Raw genomic sequence first — 15,392 nt, 5'->3', positions numbered from 1 at the left:
CTTTTTGTTTCTTTCCCTCTCTCTAATCACCTGTAATGAGTAGATTTCCCCATCTAAACTATCAAAACTTGAGTCATTTGTATTTGAGGTACCTTCTGTGGGTTCAGAACTAGTCATCAGTATTTGAGGTACCTCTGTGGGTTCAGAACTAGTCATCAGGAACTAGTCATCAGTATTTGAGGTACCTTCTCTGGGTTCAGAACTAGTCATCAGTATTTGCTACAGAAAACATGAAGCAACTGGGCTTTACATTTCTCCTGTCCAACCCCTGCTCGTGCCAGACCCGGCCCGCCTGCTCCATTGTGATAATGAGCGAAATGCCCATAACAGCTGCTCCCCTATCCTCTGTCCACCAGCTCAGCCATCAGCTACAAAGGGGCAAAGCGTCATCTCTAATTCCCCTGCCCTGCTGTGGGTTCAGATGGAGGGGCAGAACATCATCTCTAATTCCCCTGCCCTGCTGTGGGTTCAGATGGAGGGGCAGAATTTAAAACTCCTCGTCTTCTCTCTGCTCACCGAGCCTGCGGCGCAGCGGGACAAGGAGGCGAGGACATCAGGTCGCAGATGCAGTGTGTGTGTGTGTGGCAGGAGGGTGTGTGTCTGTGTGTGTGTGTGTCTGTGTGTCTGTCTGTGTGCGTCTGTGTGTGTCTGGTTGCACTACACGGTCACCTAAACAACACTGATCCAATGACTGTAAATGGGAGATGGATTGGAGGAGACGAGGGCTAGGCAGTGAGTGGTGTTTTCAGTGTCTCCCTGCTCCTGCAGCTTGGTCACGCTCTGCCCTGGAGGTGCCCTGGTACACACTGTGCTAAATGTTCCCTCTGTGCCATACTCTGGATGACAGTCAGGACACGCACGACGACACTCCTCCCTGCACCTGTCCAGACAGCCTTCCACCAGCCACGCACTGCACTTCAGTTAAGACAGATGGAACAGAGGGAGGAGGAGGGAGGGGAGGGAGGAGGGGGAGGAGGAGGAGGGAGGAGGGGGAGGGAAGGAGGAGGAGGATGGGGAGGGGGGGGGAGGAGGAGGAAGGAGGAGGAGGAGGAAGGGGGAGGAGGAGGGAGGGAGGAGGAGGAGGAGGGGGAGGGGGAGGAGGAGGGTTGGTGAGGAGGAGAAGGGGGGAGGAGGGGTGGAGCGAGGAGGAGGAGGAGGGAGGGGGAGGAGGAGGAGGAGGAGGAAGGGGTGGGAGGAAGGGGGGAGGAGGAGGAGGAGGGGGAGAGGGGGAGGGAGGAGGGGGAGAGTGCTCTTGAAGCTAACCCTAACCTGATGAAGGAAGTTGGAACGAAAAAAAGATGGAACGAAAGTAAGATACTAAAGAAAGATACTAAGAAAGAAAGAAAGAAAAATAAAGACTCCTAGACATCAGTATGTGGGCGTCCCAACAGGAAAGAAAGGGATTAAAGCCATTTTTCACTTTCATCACTGCTGCCGTTTCCTGCAGACCAGTCATGGGAAGGTTATCCTGCTAGATGGCTGAGAGAACGAGAGAGATGAGAGCAGGCCTGACTGAGGTTAAATTCATCTCCCAGCTTACGTTCTCCTGCTTTCTAAACTAATCTAACCAGGCAGAAAGACAAACATATTTAAGCAGTCAGTCAGTCAGCCACTAAGCTCTTGATTGGTGTGGTCGAGATCAAAAGTACATCCGACTTAATCTCTTGAGTTTTACTCCTTCATGTCAGGATATAATCAACTGTACACTAGTGATCCTTCCTCCAACAGTACTTCTTATAACCCTTCGTCGACGATAAAACACAACATTTGTTTTTTTACTCATTTTTCGATTACATCTCTTTCCCCGGGTCTCTTAGGTTGACGCAAACAAATAATTTGCTGCTCCCTCATCGCCCACATCACTCCAGAAATGTTAAAGATAAATAAAAGAGTAAAGATTAAACGTCTTAGCCGACATGAAAAGGGGTCTCGCTTTGAAAGAAAGACCTTTCACATTCCACCAAAATGTAATTGCATTTCCACGCTTATCTTTTTCCATGAAAGGATAGCATCTAGCTACTTTCAGCATAGCTTCGTTTACGAAAATCTATCTTCCACCAGTGCCACCTCTCTGCTAACTTATTTTGCACACAGAACACAATCTACCAGAACTTCCTGCCCTGAAAGCAATTTCACCGATGAGGAGAGATTGATTTGGAGGGTGGGGAAGGTGACTTGTATGGTGTATGTCGCCTTGGTTTGTAAGAGTAGATAAGAGGAAATGCTCCATAAGACGGAACCAAGTTCTGGCTATTGCCCAAGCACCCCTCCCCTCTCCTTGCTTTCTGTCTCTGACGAACAAACAATGCGTCCTTCGCCTCCAAAAAACAGAATGAAAACTTTACGTTTTCAAGAATATATGGAACAGTGCTATTCACCTCAATCCATTTTCCAATCTAGTGTCATGGAAGAAACAGAAACTGTCACACCATGAGCCCACGCACATTCTTTCTGTCTGACACAGAGAGAAATAGTTTTCAAACAACTCAAAGGATTCCTAAGCAACACTAGGCATTGTTCATTCAAATACATGAAACTGAGAATTGACTCAGCAGCAGTTGACCTTGAATTGTAAAGAATACGTCCTGTACAGTATATGTGTGGAGTACGGCACAGAATAATAAAGAAGTCATTCACGTCTCCTAAGTTGCCCTTGGGGGCTTGTTTATCCCTTTCTCTGCACACAGAATGCAGCTCTCTTTCTTCTGCCTTCTCTCTCTCCATCTTCCTCTCCTCTGTTCCCCTGTTCCGTTTCTCCATCCACCGTTCTCCTCAATGTGATTTGTGTGTGTGTGATGGCCGCCTCTCTCCACTCAGCAAGCGGAGCTGATTGGATTCTGTTTTATGACCTGCCGCGTGTGTGTGTGTTACTGGTGTGTGTTTGTGTGTGTGTGTGTTCACATTCCTTTGCGTCACAAACTGGAGCCTCCAACTGGATTTGGCACCTTCACTCTCCTCCTGTTCTGTGTGTGTGTGTGTGTGTGTGTGTGTCAGACATGGTAAATTCAATAAGGATGAACTCGCTCTGCATAAACGGATGTCAAGTTTTACAGCCCCGTCCATATAAAGTCATACCGACTGACTTTGAGCGGTTTGTCTGAAACGTACTTTTATGGACACATATGCCACATCCTGTGTGTGTGTGTGTGTGGTGTGTGTGGGTCTCAGCCCATGCTGAGAGCTTTCAAGGTAGCAGGATGTGATTAGATTTGCCTCACAATGGATGATTATCTTATGAAATTAGAGGAGACCGCAAACTACTCTTCCAGTCCCCAAACAGGTACAGCAGTTCTATGCTATTCCTAACCCCCCACCTCTCCTTCTTTTCCCCTCTCTCTCTCTCTCTCTCTCTCTCTCTCTCTCTCTCTCTCTCTCGCTCTCGCTCTCGCTCTCGCTCTCGCTCTCTCCCCCTCTCTTTCTCTCCCTCTCCCTCTCCCTCTCTTTCTCTCCCTCTCTTTCTCTCTCTCTCTCTCTCTCTCTCTCTCTCTCCCCCTCTCCCTCTCCCTCTTCCTCCCACACACACACACACACTCTCATTTTTATCTGCCTGTGTTGAGGGGCATGCGCTGAGGTGCAAAAAATAGCTTTGGCATGCTTCTGTTCAGTGAAGTGTGATTAAAAATAAGGACTGATGCAGAGGTTCGGAAACTACCGCTGTCCTAAGAATAGAGCTTCTATACTACAGTACATACATCAACATGGAGCGTGTTTTTTTTATATAAGAGCTTTGTATCTCTCTCTGAACACTGGAATGGTTTCTATTTGTCAAAGAGTATCATTCACCAAGGGTGAATTCAACCAAACTGGAGGATTCTTTTTTGGGGTGTGACTTTGAAGTCAGCTTTTGAAGTCTTCTCATGGCTCTGTGATGGAGATGCACAGGAACACTTGTTCAAGGCTATGCTTGTTCAAGGCTATGCTTGTTCAAGGCTATGCTTGTTCAAGGCTATGCTTGTTCAAGGCTCCTGTGATTGATTCTCCTCTCAGTGGTGTCCCTTGAGGCTGTGTCTGTGTGTTATGGTCATGATCACTGTGGCACACATACATCTTTAATACCATTTCTCGCCTGTTTCGCTCCATCCATCTCCAGCCCACGTTGTTACCTCATTCAAAAGTGGCTGTGGAGAAAATTGGATTTGAAATCCATCGTGCATATTTCACCAGCCAAACCTGTTTTCTTTATGGTCTGGCTGTCCCTACCTGCTTAAAGGAATGCTTCGCTGAAGCATTTTTATGGCAAGAAAATCAATTTTTGGACAAAGGTGAGAGGCTACTGCATTACAGCTCTCGCCCGCCCCACAGTTATATAGTAGATTGCTCTGCTTTATGAAGACGAGTTGAAAGAGCAGGTACAAGCAGACGGTAGAGGATCACAGCAGCACCCATTCATCCACATGAAAATGATCAGAGTGTTCCGGCACTGGTCACATCGCAGGCTTACACATCACATCTCTCTGCTTTTTACTCTCTCACTTCCTGTTCCTGACTGTCTCGTATGTCTGTCTTGTTCTAGATCCGGTTAGGCTGTAATTGTGAGCCTTTATTCAACACGTGGAGCATCATGTTCATTAGCATCAGCCTAATCAATCATGATGAGGGCAAGTGAGGTACAGTTTACCATACTGAAGAAACACAGTTTTAAGGCTCAATTCAAGCAGAGACAGGTTCCTCGTTAGTCAGCATGCATCATCCAGCGTACAGCCTTTTAGCTTAAAACTGGGATTTAGAGAATTCATTTTGAACTCCCCTTACGTCCTGCACAATGGAACATTTCCTTCTTCCATTCTGATTCATCACGGTAGATACCATCTCGTCCCTAGAGGTGTGTGGGCCATTATTATAATTTTATGTCAGAAATTAATTTAGAATTATTATCATTGCTCCAAAGGGAATAAGTGAGGTAATAGATGGTTCCTCTACCTCATAAATCATAAATGACTTACCCATATAAACTAGAAGACAAAGTTGTACAAAGAATTAATATCCTTAGGGGGCCTAGAACAAAACGGGACTTTCTCAACATGCTACTCCTGTTCTTTCTTTCTCATGATTTAAACATGTCGTTCCTATATTTATTTCCGTTCTGTGCGAAAGGCTTTTGTGGATGGGGCTAGGGCAGTGTACCCTCTGGAGGGTATATGCTCACAGAAAAGCCAATGTAAGTCTTGTCTCCTAGCCTAGCTAGCCTCCAGACCCTGCCTTGTGTGTGGAGAGTTAGCGAACATCTCACCGCTCTGGTACACGACCTTGAGCGCACAACCTTGACCTTGGCGGAAGGGAAAACAGCTCGAATATATAGCTTTGGGTCTGGCACGGCGGAGATTAGTTGACAGTGTTATGGAATGTCATTTTGTGTGAAAGAGCTCTAAAGGCTCCCTTGATATTTGTTATGAAGCAGAGTTATCAAGGTTGAGGTGAATAATAGTTTTTTTTCCTGAACTGCTAGATCTTGTTGGGTGTGAATCACCCTCCCCCCCCCCCCACACTGCCACCACGCCACACACACACACACACACTGCTCTTCCTAGGCGCGCTAACGAAACACATCCTCTCACAGATACAGAAAAAGCTCACCTGTTCTCCTGGTAATTGACAGAGCTGAATAAACAGCGAAGGGGACAGGTGGGAGAGGCTGGCGGCTGCATCATGCCAGCAGTGTGTCCAGAGGAGGGAACAGCTCCTCGGTTATCTGAGAGGATCATTGATCAGCGTGGGGGCAGTGATCACTGGGGACCAGGAGTTTAATCTCTGGTGAGCACAGAGGACACACCGGTTAATGAGATGGATCCATCAACAGGAGAACCACCCCAGGAGTCCAGGGTGACCTCTAGCCAGCGTTGGTGCTTCCTGCCTGGGCTGTCGGTGTAGCGGGCGCAGGGGTGGAATAGAGGCTGCTTTGGGTGTGCCGCGTTAGGTGTGTATGTGGGCTTGTCTGGACGAGACAGATCTTGTATCTGATGTCACTCGTCTGTATTGCCGGGGAGTCAGGTGGCTGAGCGGTGAGGGAATCAGGCTAGTAATCTGAAGGTTGCCAGTTCGATTCCCGGTCATGCCAACTGACGTTGTGTCCTTGGACAAGGCACTTCACCCTACTTGCCTCGGGAGAATGTCCCTGTACTTACTGTAAGTCGCTCTGGATAAGAGCGTCTGCTAAATGACTAAATGTAAAATGTAAATGTATTGATCGAGGTGTTGATCTCTCCTCTTGTACCTGACTACGCACGCCACATCTTACATCCCAACATCCATAACCCATCTCCAAGTGACAGTTACCCCTCACAGCTCTCTCAGACAAGGCCTCACTCACCCCTCCTCCGGCACTGACTTGGTTTAATCCAAGCAGAGACAGTTCACCAGTTTCAGCTATTTTCTGGACCGTTCCATGTTAAGCAGGGGGATACGCTGTACTTACATACTTGTTAATTTTAATGTGTTATTTGCCCTGTGTGAGGAGGGTAATAGGGGTCAGAGCATGGATTAGTAGAGAGACGAAGGAAGGAGGTTTTTAAACTAATCAATCAGAAAAGAAAATGCCTGTCCTTGACCTAGTGATTTAAGATCAGTATGTAGTTCATTGATAATTTAAGGATCTTTTTGTTCGAGGCATTTTGCTTTTGAAATTTAGCGTTTTCATACATTGTGTGTGGACTCTATTCTGTTATCGGTTTGACACTAACGTACCTCAATACTATAATCCCTCCAGAGAGGTTTTCCCTGGGCCTGTTGATCTATTAGCAGACGTGAACTATTCTAAATGCTAGCACGAAGTTGAGATGATGCAGTTTTAATAGTTTTATTCACAGGCCAAGTCTCTGCCAGTTTGCAGTTCTGTTCTGTAGTTATTAAAACATGATATGCAACTGCAAGAAGTGGGTCAACGTATTATTGAAAAGGACTACGATTTAGTGGAGGAAGAGATACACACACACATGTACACACACACATACATACATACACACACACATATGTACACACACACATACATACACACACACACACACAGAGACGCACACACACAGTAGGAGGGATGCCTCTCCGCTGGCTTGCTAAACATGACCATTTACAAACCGAAGGCCTGATTCAATTATTTCTCCTCATGGCTTCGGAACCCCTGCAGCCGGCATGGCCTCTCCTTCTCCCCTTCACGCTGAAGAATATCAAACCCTCTCCGGCACAGTGGCTGATGTATTCTGTAAATGTACCCCATACATTACCCTCTCCATGCAGCCAAGGAGAAATATGCACATTTCTGCAGAATCAGCTGGTTCCTTGCCGGTCCTTGTGTTCTTCCTGATGGACTGATTAATGTTCTGCTCATGGGATAGGCAGGAGAAGGAGGGGGTTAAGGGGGGAAGGGGGTGGGAAGGAGGGATGATGAAAGGATGGTGTCGGGAGGAGGGGATGAAGGGGGTAGAGGAGAGAGAGGAGCGATGTGGAGAGAAAAAAAAACGACAAGTAGTTAAGGGTGAGGAGAAGGAATCAGGAAGGAAGAGAAGAAGGAACAGGAAACAGGGGAGGAGGGATGAGGAAGAGGAGAGAGAGGGATGAGGAGAGAGGGATGAGGATAAAGGAGAGAGGGGGATGATGAGAGAGGGATGAGGAGAGGGATGAGGAAAAGGAGAGAGGGATGAGGAGAGAGGGATGAGGAGAGAGGGATGAGGAGAGGGATGAGGAGAGAGGAGAGAGTTGGTGCTCCTTGCAAGAATGAAAGGATTAAGAAAGCAAAGTATCCTCTAATGCTCCATGCGTACAACACATCACAGTAGACGACCAGCAACAGAAACCAGGCATAGCAACGTGGCATGGCAACCACACACAGCCCCAGTAACCACAGTAACCCTCCACTACAGCCAAGTGAGGAAACTGTAGCACAGAGGGGTGTCGTCCTGGAAGGGCCTCTTCTGTAAGGTGGGCTTCCAGGTGGTCTCCCTGGCAACGGACCCCTAGGGAGAGGACTTCCTGACCTCCCCGGTGACCCGCCCAGATATCTCATCACCGCCGTTTGTCGCTCGATATCTCCGTGGCGATGCCGCCGTGTTCTGTTGAGAGTTGTGCAGAATGTCAAAGTGACCTAGCAAGCGAGCAGTAGTTTTCACGAGTTAATTTTTCTTGGCTCAGTTGGGGAAGAGCGAGGAAAGAGAGTGTCGTGATTCAGAAGAATGCACCTTGTACAAACTCGCAGGGCCCGGCCGGGCTCTTAAATAGAAACGGGAGCGCAACGAGACAAGACGGCCGACACAGGGGGCTCTTTAGCCTCAAATCAAGATGGCCGTGGGACTTGGGAACTCTGGGATTTGCGGTCTGCGCACGTTGAAACGTTAAGGCCAGGCTTCCTTCCCTCAGATCTGCCAGGCTGATGGGAGACTCTTTCCCACTAGAACACACTGAGGACAAACAAGCCTTGCCATCGCAGGTTCATTAATAATCGTTATTTTGGGTTTTGGGAGTTGGAGATGCCGGTGGGCAGAGGAGGAGGATCATTAAAGAGATTGTTCTCTTCTGCTTCAGCAGGGGAACTGGTGTATGACAGTGCGGGGGCAGCAGACACAGCAGGAGGGCTCTGTGTGTGCTCTCACACACACACACTCACACACACACTCACACACACACTCACACACACAAGCACACTCACACACACACTCTCACACTAATCACACACACACACAAGCACACTCACACACACACTCTCACACTAATCACACACACACACTCTAAAACGACACAAAAAGATATTGCAAAAACACAAAGCCCGGTACAAACACACACACACACACACACACACTTACAAACACATACCTACTGTACAAGCATACAGATCACACATCTACTGAGGCCGTGCACACGCTCTCACCAGCAGGAAATCACACAACACGTGTGTGCCGTGGTGCAGAGAGGCACGCATGGCTCGGACACACAGTCGTATGTGACACGCATGTGAAGAGGCATGCAGCAGGGTGCACGCTGCACACGCATCAGAGAACATGCTAACGCCTCGCTCTCATACCCTGAGCACGCTGGTGCGGGATCAGGGGCTGGATGAGGAGAACTTTCCGGATTCCCGTAGAACACACTCTGGAGGTGGCGCCAGGCGATGTTTGACGTTGGGAGTCGGTGGAAAGGTGGCTGGAACAGCATGTTACCCCGGCGATCGTGCCCCCGCGCAGACCGACGAGGCTAGAAATCCGACTTTTAATTAACGCTCAGGGCAGAACGCTCAGGGCAGAACGCTCAGGGCAGAACGCTCAGGGCAGAACGCTCAGGGCAGAAGGTAGAGACAGACGACGGCCGTAATTACATCCTGATGGGGAGCAGCGACCTCGCCATGCCTGTCCGTCATGAGGGAGGAAGGAGAGAGAGAGGGAGGGAGATGGAGAGAGAGGGATAGAGGGAGGAGAGAGAGAGAGGGAGGATAGAGAGAGGGAGGAGAGAGAGAGGGAGGAGAGAGGGAGAGAGAGAAAGGGAGGAGAGAGGGAGAGAGAGAGAGAAAGGGAGGAGAGAGAGGAGAGGGAGAGGGAGGGAGAGAGGGAAGAGAGAGAGAAGAGAGAGAGAGAGAGAGAGAGAGAGAGAGAGAGAGAGAGAGAGAGAGAGAGAGAGAGAGAGAGAGAGAGAGAGAGAGAGAGAGAGAGAGAGAGAGAGAGAGAGAGAGGGAGGGAGGGACAGAGAGAAAGTTGGAGAGAGAGGGAGGGAGGGACAGAGAGAAAGTTGGAGAGAGAGAAAGAGAGAAGAAAGTGTCAGATGTAGCCAAGGCCTGTCTCCACCTTGTCAGTCAACCAGACACCTAGAACAGAGAGAGAGAGAGAGAGAGAGAGAAGTGGTGCACGAAATAGTGAGTGAAAAAGAGAAATCGAAAGAGAGACATAGAGGTAAAGAAATAGAGAGAGAGAGGAAGATAAGTGAAGCATGAGGCAATGACACGGGTGGAGGTGTGGAGGGAAGGAGAGAGAGAAACAGGGGAGATGGATGAAAGAGAAGGGAGAATAAGGTGCAATGGAAGTACCGTACAGAGACGCTGTTATTGTCAGGACAGAATATTGTACAATCCATACACTCTCATATTGTTTCTCGGCAATTACAGTACCTTGCGCTCATGGTTTTAGTCTTCTTAATAGCACAGAGGAGTATAAGCAGATTAAAGTAGATTCAGGACTCTATCTGAAAGGAATAACGATTTTTTTAGTCCACACAGAGCACAGGGGCAGAAAGCGATGTGGCAGTTTTCATTATTCATACGGACTCCATCTTGGAACTGGTCCCTGAACCAGACCAGCCTCCACACAGACATATATACATCTATGAGCCTCCACCCTTTCCTGTGCGTTACCGTGGGATACGAACGCTGTGCATTGTTGGGTCAGAAAATACAGTTTTCCTATGCAATATATTATAACATAGTCACCTCAAGATAAACTGTCTCATACATTTTTGAGGAGAAAAGTGGGTGCACAAATATGCATAATGTACACACACACACACACACACACACACACTCACACATACACACACAAACACACACACACAAGCACACACACACAAGCACACACACGTGCATTTGTTGTGCACACACACACACACACACACACACACACAGAGAAACACTATTCTGAGGAAACAGCAAGTTATATTTTCTGTCTCTTTATTCATCTCTGAGGGTTTGGGGAATTAGGTGGATTTTTGATGTGGCTTTGATGATGCTGTGAAGATCTCACAACCGTGGCTGTTTTGGGAGGAATCTGCCACGAAGCACTGTCCCCCTCAGGGAAAATGTTTCCAGCGCTTGTAAGGAGCACACCGCATATGCTAGCCTGAATGTCCTGATTTACTTCTCACTGACTGAACTCCTATCTTCAGATCCAAACTGGGGATGAAGCGGATCGTAATCTTGTTAAATATCCCCAAGCTACGGGTCGTAGCGACTGTCAAAGAACTAGAAACTATTACATTTGAGAAATATTCATGGGTAATTTGACGATTTAGAGCGAAAAGTAGGAGATATGCTTGGTCTCTGGAACAATGTTCGAATCCTGGTTTTTACAATGAACCCACTAATAGGCAGTACACTACATACCGTACACTCTAGAGACATCCTCACACTCAGAGGAAAACTTGCAACTTTCTCGAGTGGCCTGCAGAACCACAGGAAAGAAGAAACTGGATCACACTGGATCACACTGTCAGAAAATGAACAAAACAAGAGCTGGGTTGAGAGCCAGCCAACTTCAAAACCAAGAGAACAGCTCAGATGCTGAGAGATGGTGTCTGTGAGAGAGCCGTCTGACGGCTGACACGCTAAGCCTCTGGGGTGAGGAGAGCGCTGCCCCTGTCACGCCTGCGTTTTCAACAAGGCTGCTGATCACAGACGCTCTGCACTGTGAAGTAGACTGTGATAGGAAGGATTCAGGACCCCAAACCGTACGAGATTCATCCGATACATTTGCATTTTTTGGCACTTGGGAACCCCGAAAAGAATCATGAGCCGTCCATTTATCCCAATTTGTTTTTAAGACAACTCTCGCTGTAAAACAAATACACAAATCTACTTTTGGCACGCCAACTCATTTAATTTCATGAATGAGTGTCGTCGCTGGTCGGTCAGGGACCTGTGAAAGCTTGATAAGTACAGCCTGATCAGTTACAGCTGTGAATCAGACGGGTCAATTACAATCATACAACTGTTAGGCCTGGTGCATCACACGTTGATTATGAGTTCTAACAAACTCGTAGTCATGGTGGCATGAGCTGTCTGTCCACTACAGACGAGTTGTGACTTGACTGTGAGGAGCGTGCAGGAGAGAGAGACTTGAGATAAACTTAAGAGACAGATAGAGATTTGGAGCGAGACAGACAGAGAGAGACTTGCTAGAGAGAGAAACTTGAGAGGGAACTGACTACAATTGAGAGACAGAAACAGACAAGGACACAGAGAGAGAGACTTGGTAGACTGACAGACAGTGAGAAAGAGAGAGGGGGGGAGAGAGAGAGAGAGAGAGAGAGAGAGAGGGGGGGAGAGAGAGGGAGAGGGATTGAGAAAGCTGAGACTTAATCTGGAAGAGAAAGAATTTAGGAGTGAGAAATTAGCTAAGCACTTGGGATGTGTGAAAAGGCAATCAGGCTGCACTAGACGAGCTAAAATACCCAGGAGACGTGTGTGAGAGAGAGAGACAGAGAAAGAGAGACAAAGGGAGAAAGATAGAGACAGAGAGAAGGAAAGGAAGGAGGCGAATAGGGAAAAGTAGCCCTGCAGTCCCACACTAATATAGTGACACACAAAAATCTTCACGTTTTGACACACACACACACATGGACAAAGGGAAAGACACACACACAAACATGGATTCACAAATGCGGACCAGGCCTCAGATACACCCTCATCCGGGAGGGACAGGGATACAAAAGCACACACACACACACACACGCAGTGGACGTGTGTCTGGACGTGTGATTTAGCTGCATGACTGTCCCGTGTCTGTGTGTAGCTGTTGGCTGTCCCACACGTCTCCCTGTCCCCCCGTGACTCTGCTGCAGAGTCTGTCTGCTGCCGGTGGCCCCCCCTGTTGCTGCGGGTCAACATGGCCGCCGCTCTGTGCTGTGCAGTACTTGTGGTGTCTGTCCGTGGAGTGTACGCAGACAGACAGACAGACTTGTGATCCCGCATACCCCCTGTAGCTCCAGAGAGAGGAGACCCAGCCAGACAGACGGCCAGACAGACGGCCGAGAGAAGAGGTCAAGAGTCGTCCCAGGATGCTGCAGCACCTCACTCAAAACTGCGTTTTCTCCTCCTTTCTGCAGCGACGACCTTCCTCCAGACTCACCTCTGGGGGAGGATGGGGGGGGAGGAAAAGGGGAGAGCCAGCCCCCGTCCCAGCCCCAGTCCCAACCTGAACCAGAACCTCACCCAGAACCTCAGCATGAACCTCACCCAGAACTTCAGCATGAACCTCAACCCCAGCCTCAGCTTCAGCCCCAGCCTCAGCCCCTGCCTCAGCCCCAGCCTCAGCCCCAGCCACAAACAGAGGCTGCAAGTGGGGAAATGGGGGATGTTCCTGTGGCTGCAGCTATTGGAGGGGAGCAGGTGGAGGTGGAGGAGGGACAGACAACCTCCCAGGAGCTGGGCGTCGAGGTGGAGGTGGAGGAGGAGGGAAGGCAGGAGGAGGAAGTGGAGGCCCCCAGGCAGCGAGAGGGGGAGGCAGCGCAAGAGCCAGAGGAGGAGGAGGAGGAGGAGGGAGCAGCCCGAGGAGGGGGAGCGGGGAGGAGGGAGCAGCCCGAGGAGGAGGAGGAGGGAGCAGCCCGAGGAGGGGGAGCGGGGAGGAGGGCCAGCCTTCACCACACCACCTCCCCCATGAGGGGACAGCGCAACGGGTCCTGCTCGCACTCCGCCACCTCCGACTACGAGCTCTCGCTCGACCTCAAGAACAAGCAGGTAGGGCTGTGTGTGGGGAGCGGGGGGCTGGGGGGAGCGGGGGGCTGGGGGGAGCGGGGGGCTGGGGGGAGCGGGGGTAGAGGTCCTGGGTTAGGGATGACCTCTGTTGTTCTCTTGTGATCTGTGATGTCTGTTTAGCTTTTCTGTCTGAGATGAGAAGTTGTTTTGTTTTTCGGAGGGCAGCTGTTGTTTGGGTGCAGCTGTGTTGTGGTCTGCTTGTTATGGCTGTGTTTTCATGGATTCGACTCTTGTGGGTTTTGGACGACCTTTGACATTTAATCTGTTGGTTTGACGGAGGGGTTTTGTGTTGTTTCGCTGTGCCGGAGTGCTCTCGGGTGAAGTCATCTGTCTCATCCTCACGAGTCATCCTCATTACCATATCATCATCACAGCCATTCTCACATGGGGTTGATCTTTGCATGGATTTTGAAAAATTGAAAAAAAGACTTTGTCTGATGTTGTGCGGTTGTTTAATGGAAGGAAGTGTTTTATGCTGTCTTTAGACGTGTCAGGGGAGTGCTCTCGATAGACATGCACTCAAACCAAAACCAAAGGTCGTGTCAACAGAAGGAAAGGAATATGCCAACTGTATCATGTTTCAGGCTTAGATTTAGATATGTTCTGCCTTCTGCTATGTTCTACCTGCTTGTCATGACGTATGATGATGTTCCCATTGTGCCACATACATCATCTCTAAACCATGAGTGTGTTGTGTGTGATTGTGTGTGATTATGACTGCTTATGTGTGATTGAGTGTGTGTGATTGTGAGCGTGTATGTGTGATTGCGTGTATGTGTGATTGTCACGTGTTTTCAACATGCCATCCAATTGTATGTTTTCACCAAGCCATCCATCACGGACTGTGGATCACTGAAACAGTCATCTACATTCAAGAAACCATCCCTCTTCATCCATTACAACCTTATCCACTAAGCATCAACCAGGTAAGGTGATTTCATCATCCCAATATCGACAGTTTCACGAAATCTTCCTGAACCACAGGATTCTCATCACATGAGGTCACGGGGTGAGTTCTAACCTCTCGTTATTGGTGCTAAAGGCAAATCCATGATTTCCTCCTGTCCCTGAACTCCACCAGCCAGATGAAACCAAGCAGCGCCTCATCCACCTCACTTTCTTATGTAACACTGAGCCAATCTACCCCCCCACATCCCTTCCTCTGCCCTTCACTTGTTTAATCTAGCATTGTGAGATTCCATCCTCACCCGCCCATCTCTCTGTCAGTGGCTGTGGCAAATGCTTGACCTGAGAGATTGATCTTCTGTCTGCAGAGATGTACAACCCAGAAATGTCTCCACCGCAGTTGTGGATGTCTGATAGATCCACTGATTAATGAAGGCTGGTATCACAAGGATGGAAATCTTGATTACTCCAAACCTTAATGCTAGTTAATGATGAACAGGAATATGTACTGAATGAACCGTAAACCAAGATTGGCATTTCTATTGACTTGCCTACTGGCTAGCTGAGTCAGAACTTAGTGGTTAAAAATCCTCTTCTACTCCGCAGTTACATCCCACAAGCACACAATGTTTTTTACATTCAGAAGACAGGATATCTCAGTTTACATGGTCATTGAGTTTAAAAATTGGATGGTCTCAATCAGCCCGATGTGAATAGTTATTTTAAATAACAGTATTTGGACAAGTGTCCCCAGTTGATAAGCTTGGTGATGAAGGCTGTCGCTCTAGTAACCCTTCTCTAATTACACATTTTTCCAGCTCCCCTCCATTTTGTCGTTAGCCATAATTGCCTTTTAGTTGAGCGCTGCCTTTCCCTGTTTTATAAATCAGTGGATTGAGGTCCCATGAATCACGCGAAATGTATCTCGGTAATGTCTTTCTGACGGAGGTGGAAAATGTTATCGACAGTCCATGTCCCCTCATAATAGCGCTCAAAACCCTGAGTCGGAGATGAAGGATATTTACGGCCGATAGATTTCCGAGAAACGTTA

General features: G+C 48.5%; 1 protein-coding gene across 1 annotated transcript in view; it reads left to right on the top strand.

Annotated features, from left to right (window-relative positions):
- The first annotated feature begins 13,270 nt into the window (after nucleotides 1-13,270).
- The window catches only part of iqsec3a (IQ motif and Sec7 domain ArfGEF 3a), a 39,188-nt gene continuing 37,066 nt past the window's right edge, over nucleotides 13,271-15,392 (top strand). The window contains exon 1 of the mRNA XM_062483629.1: nucleotides 13,271-13,417. Within this exon, the coding sequence (XP_062339613.1) occupies nucleotides 13,337-13,417 (81 nt within the window). The 5' untranslated portion in view covers nucleotides 13,271-13,336. The remainder of the gene's footprint in view (nucleotides 13,418-15,392) is intronic.

The sequence above is a fragment of the Osmerus eperlanus genome, chromosome 17, assembly GCF_963692335.1.
Source record: "Osmerus eperlanus chromosome 17, fOsmEpe2.1, whole genome shotgun sequence".
NCBI lineage: Eukaryota > Metazoa > Chordata > Actinopteri > Osmeriformes > Osmeridae > Osmerus > Osmerus eperlanus.
Note: the sequence above shows the minus strand (reverse complement) of the source record. Positions and strands in the feature narration are given on the sequence as shown.